Here is a 15,349-nt window from a genome sequence, read left to right as displayed (position 1 = left end):
CTCCCTCTCTCTCCCTCCCTCCCTCCCTCCCTCTCTCTCCCTCCCTCCCTCCCCCCCTTCCCTTTCTCATTGTTCCTCTGTATCCCTCAGGGCTGGCCTTCACCCCATGGCCTGGCTCCAGTCTGTCTGATGTTGCTGCACATTCTGAAAATGAAATGCAGGAGTTTTCATAAACGTCCTGATAATTGAGCCAGTCCCTTTGATCTTTGGAGAACAGACCATGGCTTCACGTTGGCCAAACCCAGACGAACACACAGAGGGAGAGGCATGATCGCTTCCGTGGCGTCGAAGCACTGACTGGCACTGCTCTTGTTAGTTTAATCGGCCCCTGTCCGTGGGATCAGCCGAACCGTCAGACAGGGAAATGAGTTCGCTGGAGACCGACTTCCAGGTGCTGGCTGTTAGCAGGAAGTCCTGACATTCTGGCCACAGTTAGCACGCCACTTAGTATTCATTTTCTCTTAAAGAGGTAACAGTGAAAAGCATTTTTAAAGTTTCATAATAGTTCAGACACGGAGCCTAGAGCAAAGATCCTTATGGCCTGGTTGCCACCGATTGGACAGAAAGTTGTGTGGGTCTTCCTTTAGGAACCTAGGGAGACTTCCGTGTGTCTCCTGGCAGCAAGGGTTGAAAGTGTGGGTTTGTACGTGGGCCAGCTGTGGCAGGGAAGGGCGTGGGTCCTTAGGCATGAGCAGCATAGCACTCCCAGAAGACCGTCGGTGAAGCCTGTCACACACGGGAACGGTTTCTCTCCATGCAAACAATTAAACCCCTGACCAGAAGCCAGGGAGGCGAACTCTCCAAAGAGCCTAGGCTTTCCTTTGTTCAGGATGACTACACTGAGCCCATGGTGGCCTCCCAGCATAGCCTGAAAGGGGGCTTCCCTGCATCCATCTTGTGGTATTGGATGGTAACTCCCCATGGAAGGCAGCACTTACATTTCTTCATAAGGGCTCTCGGTCAGGTTGGTTGCTCTGCGGTGGCTCCAGACGGCAGGAGGATTGAAGCTCAGCTGTTGGGATGGGGTTGGAAAGGTTAGCTTGACGGAGCCAAGCTAGTGATGCTTGCAGGAGCTGGTGCCAGGAGACACTTGAGCCTCCTGCTGGGGCCAGGCGAAGCCGGTTCAGGATACTGAAGGGCAGTGGGAAACTGCAGAATGCAGAGAGCTTGGAGCAGGGTGCGGACAGAGACTGGAGTGGGCATGGGGCACGCAGGGTACAGGGAGCTCTGAGGCTTCAAGTCTGCGTTGGGTCAGCTTGCTCTCAAGTAGCACAGGTTAAAAGGTCACTTAGGAGTGTGTGGTGCAGTGCTGGCCCGTCTGTCGTCACTCACAGATGAGCACGGGCACTCTGATCCCTCTGCCTTCGGGGTTCCAGGAAGGCCACACCCCTTGCTCTCACCTCTTCCTGCCTTGGGAAGCTGCTGCAGGCCTAACTAACCAACTCTCAGAGCTTGGCCCGTGTTTTTAACCCAGTTTCCTCCTGTTCTCTCTGTATGTGCACTTAATCCTCGAGCTAATGATATGCTGTATTAAAATTTTCCCATGCACTGAATCAATCCTCAAGTAGAAAGGCTGGGGACTTCATTCTCATTTTTGTCATTTGTTTAATAAACCTGAGAAAACCTTCTTTCCATTGTCCATTGTACACAGTGTTTTGCCGGCATGTACCTACCTGGGGGAGAAACCTTTCTCTTCAACGTTCTGTCCTGATCCTCGGAGCATGGCGTACCTTCTGCCCCTTGCATTGTTGGAGCACTGTTTGATGTCCTTTCTTTAAAACAGCCCAAAACCCTGCTTAAATACCAGTTTGTACCTGGAATACCCATTTCTCCTAGAACACAGCAATCCTGCTCACTCGATGGCAGACAGAAACATGTTCATCAGGGTGCTGGGAGAAGGCAGGCAGACTTGTGGCGGCCTCCTCTCCTTACAGGGGTAGCTGTGGGGGTGGGGCCAGCCCTTGGAAGAGAGCAGGATTGCTGTAAAGGGGGGACGGATGTCACTGGAGCAGAGCGCATCCCTGACAGCGGCTTGCACTGGGGGCTCACACAGCTGACCGACAGAGGACAGACTTTCGTGTTCTCAATGGGAGTGAGACCCTTGTGTGGGCCGACTTTGTCGGGAGGGAGTAGAGTGTGGGCTGCGGCTTCTGCAGCGGGTAAGGTAAGCCCCTCGTCCTGTCAGCGGGCACCCTCACTGCATGCTCGCACGGATGCGCTCTGCTTGCCCTCCGCGCTGCGGGCCAGTGCACTGCCTGGGCAACGCATGGATTCTGTCACCAGGAAGCTCTCTGTTGGCTCTGAGAAACATGAGTTTGGTGACCAAGCATGGAAGGCCAAACTCATGTAAACTGTTTGCATGGTATTAATATCTCATGTTAATCTAAACTCGAGGCCTTATAACCTTGTTCTAACAGGCATCTTGCTGTAAAAACAAAAACAAAAAACTATAATTGTTCCTTCCCACTGATGGCTGAATCTTTGTCCTTCATACACGATGGTAATTTTTTTTATTGGTACGAGGCTCCGTGTTCATCCCAACAGCGCCACCAAGTTCACCAGTTCCCTGCCATCTTGAAACAAAGCAGGATTTCTCTTAAGTCTTTGCCGTATAAGAACAGCCATGTACATCCGCTGCCATTTGACCCTTAGTGACATTTCTCTCGATTTTTCTGCAAGTCGGGCATCACTGCGCCCCCCGTTGCTTTTCTGAATGGCTTGATAGTGAAGTGTGACAAGATGCTTAGCTGTTTTCCTTAAGACACTGGGTCTGAGTGGCACATGTCACTTACCCCCAGCCACCTAAGGTATCAAGAAGAGGATACCATCTCTAGCCTTGGTCAACTGCTCTGATCTTTCACGTGGGAACCTTGTTTCAGCGGATACTGCTAACTATTCCCATGGAATCAGTTGGGCAGGGACGCGATGTCACCTCAAGCCATCTCTGATTCGGTGTGACAGTGAGCTCTCTGAATCGGCCACCTCCAGTGAGGTTCTGTTATCTTCTCTTTTAGCAAGAGGTTGTGGGCTTTAAAAGAGCCCTGAATTTTTTGCTGTCTTTCCTACGCATGCCTCTGACATACTCTGGGTACCTAGGTAAACTATTTTAGACTCATGAACAAGAGGAAAAATCGTAGGATCTAGAAACTTGGAAAAGAAGTAAGTTTATCTGAGGGAAGAGTGGGAAAATTGAAAGTAGAAATTATATGGTCATTCACGTTCTCATTTTCGGTGCCTAGCAAATGGTGAGGTTCTAGTTTTTAAATTGTGAGATTTTCTACTTCTCTTTTACAGGAAAAACACACAAAACCCTATCAAGTTAAAACTTAGACATTAATCAGCTTATTGACCATGTACAAGACAGGACAGGTCTACAAGTATTTGAAATGCCATTTTTAAACTACCTGCCCCCCCTTCCCAGAATCGGGTAAGTTTGTTTACAAGGCCTTGGCACAGCTGAAGGTGTCGATGGTCAAAGGGAAGCTTGTGCCCAATCCTCAGAGGGGACAGGCAGGAAGCTGGCTCACTTCTAGAAGCCTCTACCCGTCTTCTGCCCACGGCCATTTATTTCATCTCTTCTGATGAAGAGCCTGTCCCAAGACTCTGAGCTCAGCCTCCCTGTAGGCCAGGAAAAGAATTATGAATGTATTCTAAATGAAAACGATAAAGCTATAAAGGCAGGCTGTGAGCTGGGCGATAGATTGAAATCCATAAATATAGCAGGGCTAATTTGAAGTCACATAATTATTTGTGGGGTGGCGAAGGGTCCATTTAAGGAGATTTGAAAAGGCAATTGCCGGAACTGCACACCTCAAGAGCGCTTTTGGCTGGGGTTGCTGTCCACTGGGGATGACACAAACTCGGACCTCTTCATCCAGATGAGTGCGAGGAGAAATGAAATGGTTGGCAGATACAGGGGCTTGAGAGTTACTGGCCCTGGTGCCTAAGATAATGCGGAGCAACTTTCAGAAGTAAGGAAAAAATCGTTCTTAAGCCATCCAAAATTTCCAGAGGTTTAGTGAGCAATTGATCTTTTCCCTAATATACTTAAACTGCTTCCCACCTTTTGCCTTAATGTCCAGGCACTTCCTCAGAGGGCCCTGTGGATGTATTTGCCTGTAGCTCACTGATAAGAAATTTACCTGATGTCCATTTGTTATCAGAGAAAAGTCATCTGGGAGAAAAAAATAAGCCCAAGCTCAGTCATTGCACTGAGCAAGGAAGGGTGAAGATGGCTCCTGTGTTTCTTCTCCCTGCTCCCACCCCTGTGACTGTGCCTTCCAAACAGACGGCAGGATGAACAAGCTTTGCTAATCCTTCCCCAGGAAACGTGGGCAACTTCATCCAAAAACCAATTCTGTGTAGCCACAGCACTAGCTCTGTGTAACCTTGAACTATGGCTTACTTTAGACACACCCTTCACGCCTGCTTCGGGACACTGGTTTGCACAGGGGGTTGTCAGCATCCCGTCCCGTCCCGAGGTCAATAAGGGAATTGTAATGACTCACCAATTGCTCTTGTCAGCATATCTCATTGGCTGCCGAGTAGCGAGCAGTGACTTCTTCTTGGGGCCCTAAGACACTTGGAAAGTTTCGAAACCTCTCGTCTCCATAGGTCCAGCTGGTATTTGTGAAGTTGAACTGCAGAAACTTGGGCCTTCTCCTTCCTAGCCTTGCTGGTGGATTCCTAGGTCAGAGTGTCCGTGTTCCTCCACGTCTTGGTCTGGCGGCTTACACACCCCGCACTCTTCCTCTTGGGAAAGGGGAAATAACTACCCCAGACTGCACCTGTAAATCAGATGATCAGACGTGGTTAGGCTGCGTGTGTAGAACCCTGTGGGCAGACCTGAGCTGTGCCAACTTTATCTGTACCTTGGGTGACCAGAGCATCCATGTCCGGCCTTCCATCATCCTATCCAATGGGAATTCTTCCAGATCTAACCAACTCTCTTCTTTAAAAGTTGTCAAGTCACCTCTCCAGGAACCCGTCTGTGGCCATAGGCTTCCAATCTGCCCAGTCAGCTAACTTGCAAGCGTTCAAGAGGGAGATTGGCCAGGGGACGCCCCTTTCACCTGTGGAGGGTGGATGTGGTTGTCTCTGAATGTGTGCACCTTATCTCTCCGCGTGGCAGCTTGCTCTCTGTCACTGGAAGCTGTCCACAGCCTGCTGGTAACCGTCTCCTCACAGCCTGCCCCATCTGAAGCCAGCTTTCTAACAACTCTTTATCCTTGGCTCCACCTCTCTCTGTACGCATCACTGCAGCCCCAGGCCCAGCATGCTGTCCCTTATGCCCGGCCCACCCGATCTCGTGCGAGCTGACGGTAAGCCCCACATGTAACTAGGTGACTGGTGGACAATTCTGTGACTCTCAGCCGCTCACAAATGCATGGGATGTTTCAATCAGACACAAACTGCCAGAATTTTTGCTTTTCTAACTTCTATTTATAGTGGTAACATTTTTCTGTGATTTTTTTAAGAGGGTAGTGTAGTATCTTGAAACAATTGCAATTCCAGTGTGTCACTGTTTCTATTTAACAAATTCCATTCTTTCCTAACCGTTGTATGCAGTTGTGCACTAGTGTCAATAAAATTGACATTTGTGAAGTGATTTCTGGCCTTTTTCTCCGGGATTTCTGGGATCTGGTGGTGTGTGGGGGTGATGGGGCCTTTATCTAACACCAGGACTTCATTTCAGTGAGGTTTATTCAAATGTGAGGATTTTTTTTTTAAATTCAGACTTCTGCAAGCCTTCACCTTCTGTAATCCTGTTTTCCAAGGATCACTGACCAGCTGTCGGTAGCCATGGCAACTGCTTTTTGTTGTTTTCTGGGTGCAGTGGCTCCTCACCTCTGTGTGGGTGATGTCATTCACGGAGCAACCTGGGAGCAGGGGCGATGCGGTGACTTCCTCATGATTTGTGCCTGCTGCCACGGTCACTGTTGCCCTGCGGTAGCCGCTCTAGGCTGCTGTATCCTGTACTTCCAGAATCCACAAGAACAACTAAAGAGGGAGAAAATGGTGTCAGGGGCATGAGGATATTCCCAGAAAACTCTTTCCTGTGGAGATCCTTAACCAAGTAGTGGGTAGCAAGGAGCGATGGATCAGAACTGAACGTGGGGGCAGGCACTGCCTTCATTTCCTTATCGAAAACCATTCACCCAGTGTCGACTCTGCATCAGAATTACCAATGTATCAGGTCTGGATACACAACTTAGAAGTGTGCTCTGAAACACCTCACGTAGCCCCCAAAGGGTTGAGCATCCCGTGTGTAACTTCTGCGACTGTCTGTACTAGGTAACCTGCGTTTTCCTGTTGTTTAACACGATATCCTTTCTAGAGGACTAACTTACGGCCTGTCACTTCTGATTCACAAAGGGGAGCTGTGCTAATGGCCTCTCCAGCTTGCGTCTTTAAATGACCACCGTTGCGTGTAATGATAGTGTTTCTGTCCCAATCAGTAGCAGACATGGAGTGACGTCACAAGCAGGTACACCGAGCTTGCTTCTGTTCTCTGTAGCGTGGGGAATTTAGCTGCTTGACCTCTGTTAGCTGTGACGCCTTGTCACCAGATGTGGCCCTGTCCTGAGTACCAGCTGCTTAGATGCCTGTTAGCTTAGTGCTAAGCATTCTTTCTGTGTCTCCCCGTGACGTAGATCCCACGACTCCCTGGAGTAGTTTCTAGAAGCAGAAGTGGTAGTAGTTACGAGATAAAAATAGGATTGTGCTATGCTGTTAAGCGCCCTTAATTGTGACCTGTGCAGAGGTCTCTGTCTTATCTTTAATTACGTAACTGGGGCTGCATTGAGGGAGGCGGACTCCGGGTACCCTTCCTCTCAAGGCAGCTACAACAGAGGGCGGGAAACTTAGCAGTGCCTTACGTTTGTCACGTGGTAGCCATGTTCCGAGATTTACAGAAGTAACGGTTGGAAAGGACCCTCTAAGCCCAGAAGGAATTACTCTTTTTCTTTCAAAACTTCTCCCCCCGAACAGGCTCCCTGACTGGCAGTCCTCACCTTTCAGAACTGTCCATCAACTCACAGGGAGGAGTTGCCCCGGCCAACGCGACCTTGTCTCCCAACCTGAGTCCCGACACCAAGCAGGCCTCCCCCTTGGTCAGCCCGCTCCTGAATGACCAAGCGTGCCCGAGGACCGATGATGAGGAAGAGGGCCGGCGAAAGGTGCAGATCCGTGGGGGAGGGGAGATAGGACAATAACCACAATGTAAACCATGCCGGCTTTCAATATACAGCTGCCCCAGGACCACCAGGACTCCGTTTTCATAGCCTTTTCATAGCCCCCCCAAAAAACCTCTGTCCTGTCGACTAACAATTCCCCATTCCTTGACAACTCACCCAGACTGCTCACCGCAGCTGTCTGTTTCTGACCGGCTTCTTTCTCATCCTTGGGGTCCATCCCTGTGCTGTGGCGTGGATCAGAATGCCTCCTTCCGCGTGGGTGGAGCTATCGTGCTGATGGAGCACACTGTGTTGACCCAGCCCTCGGGGTGCAGCTTTTATTCATCTCGTGTGTTGCTGTTGTGTATGGCACTGCTGTGGACATGAATACCCCCAGACTTGCCTGCAGTGGTATTTGTTTGTGCTCTAACAAATAAAGCTTGCCTGAAGATCAGAGTGCAGAGCCAAGCCACTAGTTAGCCATAGAGGTCGGGCAGTGGTGGACAGGGGCAGATGGATCTCTGTGAGTTCAAGGCCACCCTGGGCTACACGAGATTGAATTTGTCTAAAAGAGAAATGGAGATTACACAAAGGTGATCCCAGCACTTGGCATCCCACGCCTTTAATCCCAGCACTAGGAAAGTGGAGAGGAGGGATGTGACTGGGAAGAGAGGGGAATATAAAGTAGGAGGAGACAGGAGCTCGACAGATGCAGTCTGGGGATTAGTAAAGAGAGGATCATCCCTTCGGTCTGAGCATTGGTAGAGGTAAGAACTCTCCAGTGACTGACGACTCTACTTCTCTGATCTTCAGGCAAGACTTATTAGATTACATACAAAATATCACGAAACTTGCCGAGGTTTCCTTTTGCTTATTACTGCTTAAGGAAAAAACAAGACATGAATAGTGGCCCGCTTTGGGTTGCTCTGCCCATCTGAGTCCCAGGCGCCAGGGAGCCAAGACTCGCTGCCATCCCCATCTCCTGATCCAGCCACTGACACTCACTGCAAATGCCTCCTTGTAACACCTCAACTGCAGCTCATGGCACCAGGTCTCGGGATGCTGATTTCTCGTGGCTGAGTTTCCTTGGAGATTGTGTAGCCCTTGCCTAGTTAGTTAGGGTCCTCTAGCTGATGCTACTGTTTATATAGCGAAAGCCGTCTTTAAGCCTGCTCCCCCAGCACACGCCCATGTAAACAGAGACTTTTGTTAATTTCCTGGCTGCACAGACCCAAATAATCACACAGACTATGTTAATTACAACACTGTTTGGCCAATAGCTTAGGTGTATTTCTAGCTAACTCTTACATATCACAGTTACCCATTTCAAGTATTTTATATTTTGCCACGAGGCTCGTGGTTTGTTACCTCTTGCTTTTTGGGAAGCTACATGGCCTCTGCATCATTCTGCATCTGCTTTGACTCCACCTACTCTCTCTATAGATCTCTTCCAGCCTGGCTATATTCTGCCCTGCCACGGGCCAAAGGAGCTTCATTCATTAACTAATAAAAAGCAAAACACATACAGAAGGACATCCCACATCTCACACACAGGGAAGTAAGCTTTAGACTTGATCGTAGCTAACAAGGGACCTGCCCGTTATTTACCTATCAGTGAACCACCGTCTTCAATCAGGGCATTCTCAGAGACTGCCATCCAAACGTGACTGCTCAGTCTTGTTCTCTTCTGGATTTTGCAGAGATTCCCGACCGACAAGGCCTACTTCATTGCTAAGGAAGTGTCCACCACTGAGCGAACGTACCTGAAGGACCTCGAGGTCATCGCTTCGGTGTGTACAGCTCCTCCTCTACCGCAGTTAAACTAGTTCTCAGCTCCCGTGCTGGGAGAGGTGGGGGCACCGAAGAGTTAGGCTGCCTGACTGCAAGGATTGCAGATCCTGATCATGGTCATGGCAATTAATGCCAATTGTATATTTATTTATTTTTAAATATTTATCAAGCATGCAATGTGCTGCTGGCAAGGAAGGAACCAGATCTCATTACAGATGGTTGTGAGCCACCATGTGGTTGCTGGGAATTGAACTCGGGACCTATGGAAGAGCAACCAGTGCTCTTACCCTCTGAGCCATCTGTCCAGCCCACCAATTGTATATTTAATTTGGAATTATCTCTTAAAAATATTATGATGGTAGTTTGTGAGCGCACAGGAAAGATGTTCCTGAAGCAGAGGAAACTGAGAAGTAGACAGTCTGCTCTCTTCTGGGTTTTGCTCATCGCCTGTAACTGATCGTGTTTGCTTGACTTCGGGTTGTCTTTATAGTACGTTGTGCCTTGACTGCTGTCGTCTGGCCTGTCCAGTCTCAGGAGCCAAGCTGGAGGCTCCTGGGCACTTGGACCTCATGATTTTATAGCCCATAAAGAGGGACACCCACACGGTTGGGATGAGGTTTGTGTTTGGTGCTTTGCAAATACTGGGACCCAGTTCCCACTCATGTTGGTGACATGTGTGACTGTGGACAGTAGTTTGTGCCACCCCATGCCCAACATTTTTATGAAGGAGTGGGCGGGGCAGCTCCTTACGGGATGAACAAAGAGTAACCTATGACCCCGAACTCACGGTTCCCTAGTGAGCTGGCCTGAGAGGGGACTTGGTTCAAGTAGTTGCTCATTGAGGAATTCAGCCCCGGCTTGAACAAGCCTTGGGGAACCATTGGAGAGAGCAGTCAGAAAGAGATAGACTCTTTTCCCGTCAGAGGGGGCTGGGGGGAATCCGGAAGGCCTGCCCCAGCCTGTGACAGTCCTGGAGTGTGGGGGGGGGGTTCAGGAAGGCCTGCCCCCGCCTGTGACAGTCCTGGAGTGGAAGGGGAATCGGGAAGGCCTGCCCCCGCCTGTGACAGTCCTGGAGTGGAGGGGGGGTTCAGGAAGGCCTGCCCCTGCCTGTGACAGTCCTGGGGTGCTCGGGATCCCGTGGGAAGGTGCGTGGCCTCCTGCTCCCTGCAAGCATTCACCCCTCTGCATGCGTCTGAGTTGTTCCCCCTCTTGTCCCCAGTGGTTTCAGAGCACGGTCAGCAAAGACGACTCCATGCCCGAAGCCTTGAAAAGTCTCATTTTCCCGAATTTTGAACCTTTGCACAAGTTTCATACCAATTTTCTCAAGGAAATCGAGCAGCGACTTGCCCTGTGGTGAGTACTGACCAGTCTGAAGTCTGTGTGTCCCGTCTGCACCCTGCTCCCTCTGTCCTCCCTGTGTTCCACTTTGTCCCACGTGTACAGCAGAGATGAAGTCAAACAGGCCTGAAGCAAGCCATCCTTAAAATATCTCCAATGGGAAACAGTAACAACCACCAAGAGTGGTGGGCGCTGCCTTTAGTCCCAGCGCTCAGAAGGCAGAGGCAGGAGGATCTCTGAGTTTCAGGCCACCCGGGTCTTCAGAGTGAGTTCCAGGACAGCCAGGGCTATACAGAGAAACCTTGTCTCAAAAAAACAAAAAACTATAACAATAAATTCCTTTGATTGCAGACTCTTCAAACCACATGTTTTTAATAGCACAATAATAAAAATCCAGAAACAGATATTGGGGTTCAACCTGAAGGCCAGAAAAGCAAAGCAGCCAGCCACTGGCTCTTACCTCGACCTCAGTCCAAAATGGCTACCCTGCCTCCAGGAATCTCAGGATGAGACTGTGTCTGAGAGCTGTCTCCTCTTGTCTTATATCCTTCTCTGGTGCTGCGATTAAAGGCATGCACCACTACCGTCCAGTTTCTATGGCAACTAGTGTGGCTACTGGGATTAAAGGTGTGTGCCACCACTGCCTAGAAGGCTGTTTTACTCTCTGATCTTCAGGCAAGCTGTATTTATTAAAATACAGATGAAATATCACTACATTTTCTTCTGCTAATCCCGTAGTTATCTGGAAGTCAGGGGTGCTTGCTTTTAGGCAGCCGTGGGATGGGCAGGGATGCGAAGGATTTGTGAGCTGGCATGTCACTGCTGCGTGCTTTATATTTTGTGTATATGTTGTATGCATACATAAACATAGAAAATGCTGTGCTGTATCTAAGAGATTAAAGAATACTTTGAAAATATGAAGTCTGTGCCACACACATACACACAGTTTCCCTTATCATAAGGATATAAATATTTTTGTTTTGTTATTGTAGATGTACATGTTTCTGTGTGTAGACAGGCTACCGTGTGCAGGCGGAGTTCAGAGACAACTCTGCAGAACTGCTTCTCCCACCTTTATGTGGGTTCTGGAGGTCAAACGCAGGTCACCAGACATGTGAAAAGCACTTTTATCCACTGAGCCAACTTAACAGCACAGGGTAGAATGTTTTTAGGTGTGTGTGTGTATGTGTGTGTGTGTGCGTGCATGTGTGTGTGAAGTCTACATGCATGTCTGTGTGCAGAGGGAGGACGGAAGATGGCAGGGGATGCCTGGGAGCTGGGAGTTACAGCAAACAACCCGACATTACATGGGTGCTGGGACCTGAACTCCAGTCCTCATGGCTGTCCAGCAAGTACCCTGTCCTGCTGACACACCTCTGCAACCCCATAAGGATATATTTTAATATCATGACATGAGCAAAGACATCATCACAAAATTAAAACATTAGGGTGACCTAAATATCACCAATAAAAAGGCAGTTAAAAATAATACTGAGGCTCTCCACTAAATACCAAATAAAATCCTGACCTGGGAGATGAAGCTGAATATATATAAACTGGAAATTTCTTGCATACTACAGAACAGAAAAATCTGATAAAACTTTACCTAAAATAGAGCCTTGCACAGAAAAAAAAATATGAAGCTTTTTAAGGATAAGTTATATGCAGGCTTATGCACGGGGGTGGGGAGAGTTGATTGTCTGCCAAGCTTGCATTTGAACATGCAGGAAAGATAGCAAAGGGCTGCTCCTGCTGCAGTAGAGCCGCTGTGTGATGTACAGCGACGGGCAATGGGCTGTTCCTGCTGCAGTAGAGCCGCTGTGTGATGTGCAGGACAGGCATTGGGCCGCTCCTGCTGCAGTAGAGCCAACGTGTGATGTGCAGGACAGGCACTGGGCCGTTCCTGCTGCAGTAGAGCCAATGTGTGATGTGCAGTGACAGGCATTGTGTGCTCTGCCCTCCTTGCTTTCTGACCGGAAGTGGCGGGCGGGGAGGGTGCACTTGGTGACTGTGGGTCCTGAAGGAGCCTGCTCTGTGGCTCGTCCCTCTCATGGTGCTAGACTGGGGCCTTCAACTGTTCCTTTAAGAGAGAAGCAAAGCCTCACCCCTGCTTCATGAGACCAGCGGGCAGGTCCAGCATGACCTAAGAAGTGCCTGGCTTTGTAGCATTTTATATCTGGGTGGTATAAAATGGCCTTCCCTTGAGAGGGAAGGGGCAGGCTTTACTAAGAGGCCAGGGTGGTGGTGGTGGGATAGGCAGAGTACAACCAGAATGAACACAGAGTACACCGTTGGCCGTGCTGAGAACACCACTCAGCAGGGGCTGAGCCTGACAGAGCCAGCATCGCCATTCAGCGTGAGGCTTTCCCAGACTTCACATCATTGCTGCCTCCTGTGAAGGCAGATGGGGAGTGGGAACGGTAGGGGCTCCGCCCTGTCATCCCAGCACTCGTCAGACGGAGGCAGGAGGATTGCTGACGGTCTGAAGCCATAACATTCAACCTGAGGCTCACATTCGAAATGAGGCAGTGCCAGGCGGTGGTGACGCAGGCCTTTAATCCCAGCACTCGGGAATCAGGGATGGAACTGAGTTTGAGGCCAGCCTGGTCTACAGAGTGAGTTCCCGGACCACAGACCCTGTCCCCCCAAAAAGGAAGTAGTGAGGTTGTATCCCATCCAGCATGAAATGACTGGAAGAATGGGGGCCTCAGCCTCGAATACATGACAAGTTTTCTAGTGCCTGTAGGCTAGTCCTGTGAGAAGCGTGAATGTCTTCCTTTCTGTACCAGAGGACCGAGTTGAGCCCAGCAGAAGGCCTTAGCGGTGCACGCCACCACTCTGGCTCTCCAGCAGAGGGCGCCTGTCCATTTCCGGAAAGTAATTGTCCACGGAGCAAACTCCATCACTGGCCATACTTGAAGGCCATGGAGGGATTTGAAAAGTGGAGATTTCTGTGTGAACTTTGGGAATGAGATTTGTATTTGGGGAACGGTTGGCACCCCTACCCAGTGCCTGTGGCAGATGCTGAATCTGGGAATCTTTGGTATGCATTTCAGAGTGGACCGAATTATTTTTCTTCCTTCTGTCTACAAGCATGACAAAATGCGTGAGTGCAGGAATGACTAGACACTTCGGATTTGCTTGTTAAAGGATTGATCCCCAAAGGACTCCGGGAAGCGGAGTCTGTGGGAGCTTCTTAGGTCATTGGGTACATGCATCCTGTGGGCCCCGGGGCCTGTCCAGTCAGCTTCCTGGCTTGAGGTGTTAGAACAGGCATTCCCATCATTGCTATGTCTTCCTACCCAAGGCCCAAAGCCAGGAACCTACTTGAACTGCTCTGTAAACCGTCTCCTGCCAGCTTGGCTTTGGAGGACATGGAAGACAGTAATGCCTGCATAAAACAGGCAACCACAGACTGAATACGGTCGATAAGAAGAATGGGCAGTCAAGTTTCTTATGGAGGCAGATATGCACAGTTATTCACACACACACACACATACAGATTTAGGTAGGGGTTTATACTTTTACTTATTGTGACATGGGAAACACAGGTTGGCTCGTGTTAATTAAGATAGTTAAGGAACAAACGTGGGGACCAGGAACACTTTGCTAGCACACACAGGAAGAGGCCCTGAGTTCAACCCCCGGCGCTGCTTGACACTCACAGCGGAATCAGGTAGACGGTTTGCCATCCACGGCAGAGCAGTATTTGCTCACGTCTAAACTGTGCATCGGGGTCTGGTCCTCCTAGGACTGTTCCATACATGAGAAGACCTGTGCCCCACACAGAGGACAGCTGGAGTTCTGAATTTGTCATTTTGTGTGTGTATGCGTGATATGTAGGCGTGGGTGGGTTCCTGCCGAGGTGGATATATGGAGTACAGAGGATAACATTTGGGAGTTGGTTCTTGGCCTCTGTCTGACTGTGATGGGGTCTCTTGTTTCTGTTGTGCTGTGTACTCTGGGCTAACTGGCCCCCATGCTTCTGGGTGATGCTGCTGCCCCCCCTTCTGTCTGGGACTAACACATGCAAGCAGCCACACCCAGCATTTTTAACATGGGTCCCAGGAATTGAACGTGGGTCTTCAGACTTTGGCAGCTTCTGAACTTGCCACTGAGCTGTCTCCTGGGCCCAAACTAAGTTTTATAAAACGTTAACTAAATCTGGAATGCTTTTAGATTTGCTGATGTGGTAGACTTCCTGCACAGACCTCTTCCCCTCTTTTCTCCTTCAGCGAGCATTCTATTTGTGTCCATGTCTGTCACAAACAAGGAAAGCAATGGTGTCGTGTTGCTGGTATCAAACTCTAGACTTTATTCTGTACTATTTTCTAGGTTTGGGATTTTTTTTTTTTGGTTTGGTTTTGGTTTTTCCTGGAACTTGCTTTGTAGATCAGGCCATCATGGCCTGAAACTCAAAGCAATCCCCCTGCCTCTGCCTCCTGTGTGTTGGGATTGAATCATGTGCCACCATACCCAGCCCATTGCCATTTTCAATTACTACTGTTAAAAGAAAGAAGTCTAGAGTTTTCCCTGCATCAAAAGTTCCTCAGAGTTGGTGCATGTGTGGTGGTCACCATGATTTTCCCAGGCAGAACCAATACCAGGAAATGTTCTGGAATGTGTAAGCCACACAGTTGGATAACACTCTGTCCCTCTCCAAATGTCACTGCCGTACAAACACACCTGAGCAGAAGTGGAGGACCAAGGCCTGCTTCAGGCTGGCAAAAACCAACTTACACCATCCCCAAAAATAGCAACTGGTTTTTTGAGCTCTGAAAAGTGGCTGGAATGCTTTTTCCTTTTGAACACTAGGGACTGTTCACTCGGCTGCTCAAACCCGCTTAGAGACAGCCACTCAGCCTTTGGATGGGTGGGCATTCCATCCAACTTTGAGATTTCATGTTGGAGATGACTTGGAAAATGTTGCACGCAGGCTTCCTCACCCCCAAGGTAGACGGGGACTCTGCTTTGGTGCCGAGGGGCTCAGTGGGCAGATCCTGCCGGTGTGCGGACAGGCAGAAGGGAACTGAGAGCCGTGGGTG

At 49.5% G+C, this 15,349-nt stretch overlaps 1 protein-coding gene across 5 annotated transcripts in view; it reads left to right on the top strand.

The window, feature by feature from the left end:
- Farp1 (FERM, ARH/RhoGEF and pleckstrin domain protein 1) overlaps positions 1–15,349 on the top strand; it is a 214,903-nt gene that overhangs the window by 181,138 nt on the left and 18,416 nt on the right. For 4 of the 5 annotated variants that reach the window (XM_050150437.1, XM_050150436.1, XM_050150438.1 and 1 more), the window contains 3 exons: positions 6,991–7,178; positions 8,876–8,965; positions 10,186–10,319. In XM_050150437.1, the coding sequence (XP_050006394.1) occupies positions 6,991–7,178; positions 8,876–8,965; positions 10,186–10,319 (412 nt within the window). The remainder of the gene's footprint in view (positions 1–6,990; positions 7,179–8,875; positions 8,966–10,185; positions 10,320–15,349) is intronic. The other variant, XM_050150440.1, reaches the window with a different exon arrangement.

Source organism: Alexandromys fortis, unplaced genomic scaffold (genome assembly GCF_014885135.2).
Source record: "Alexandromys fortis isolate MF-2015 unplaced genomic scaffold, M_Fortis_MF-2015_v1.1 scaffold_66, whole genome shotgun sequence".
NCBI classification, from domain to species: domain Eukaryota; kingdom Metazoa; phylum Chordata; class Mammalia; order Rodentia; family Cricetidae; genus Alexandromys; species Alexandromys fortis.
The sequence above is the reverse complement of the archived record's forward strand: the minus strand, read 5'-3'. Positions and strand labels throughout refer to the sequence as shown.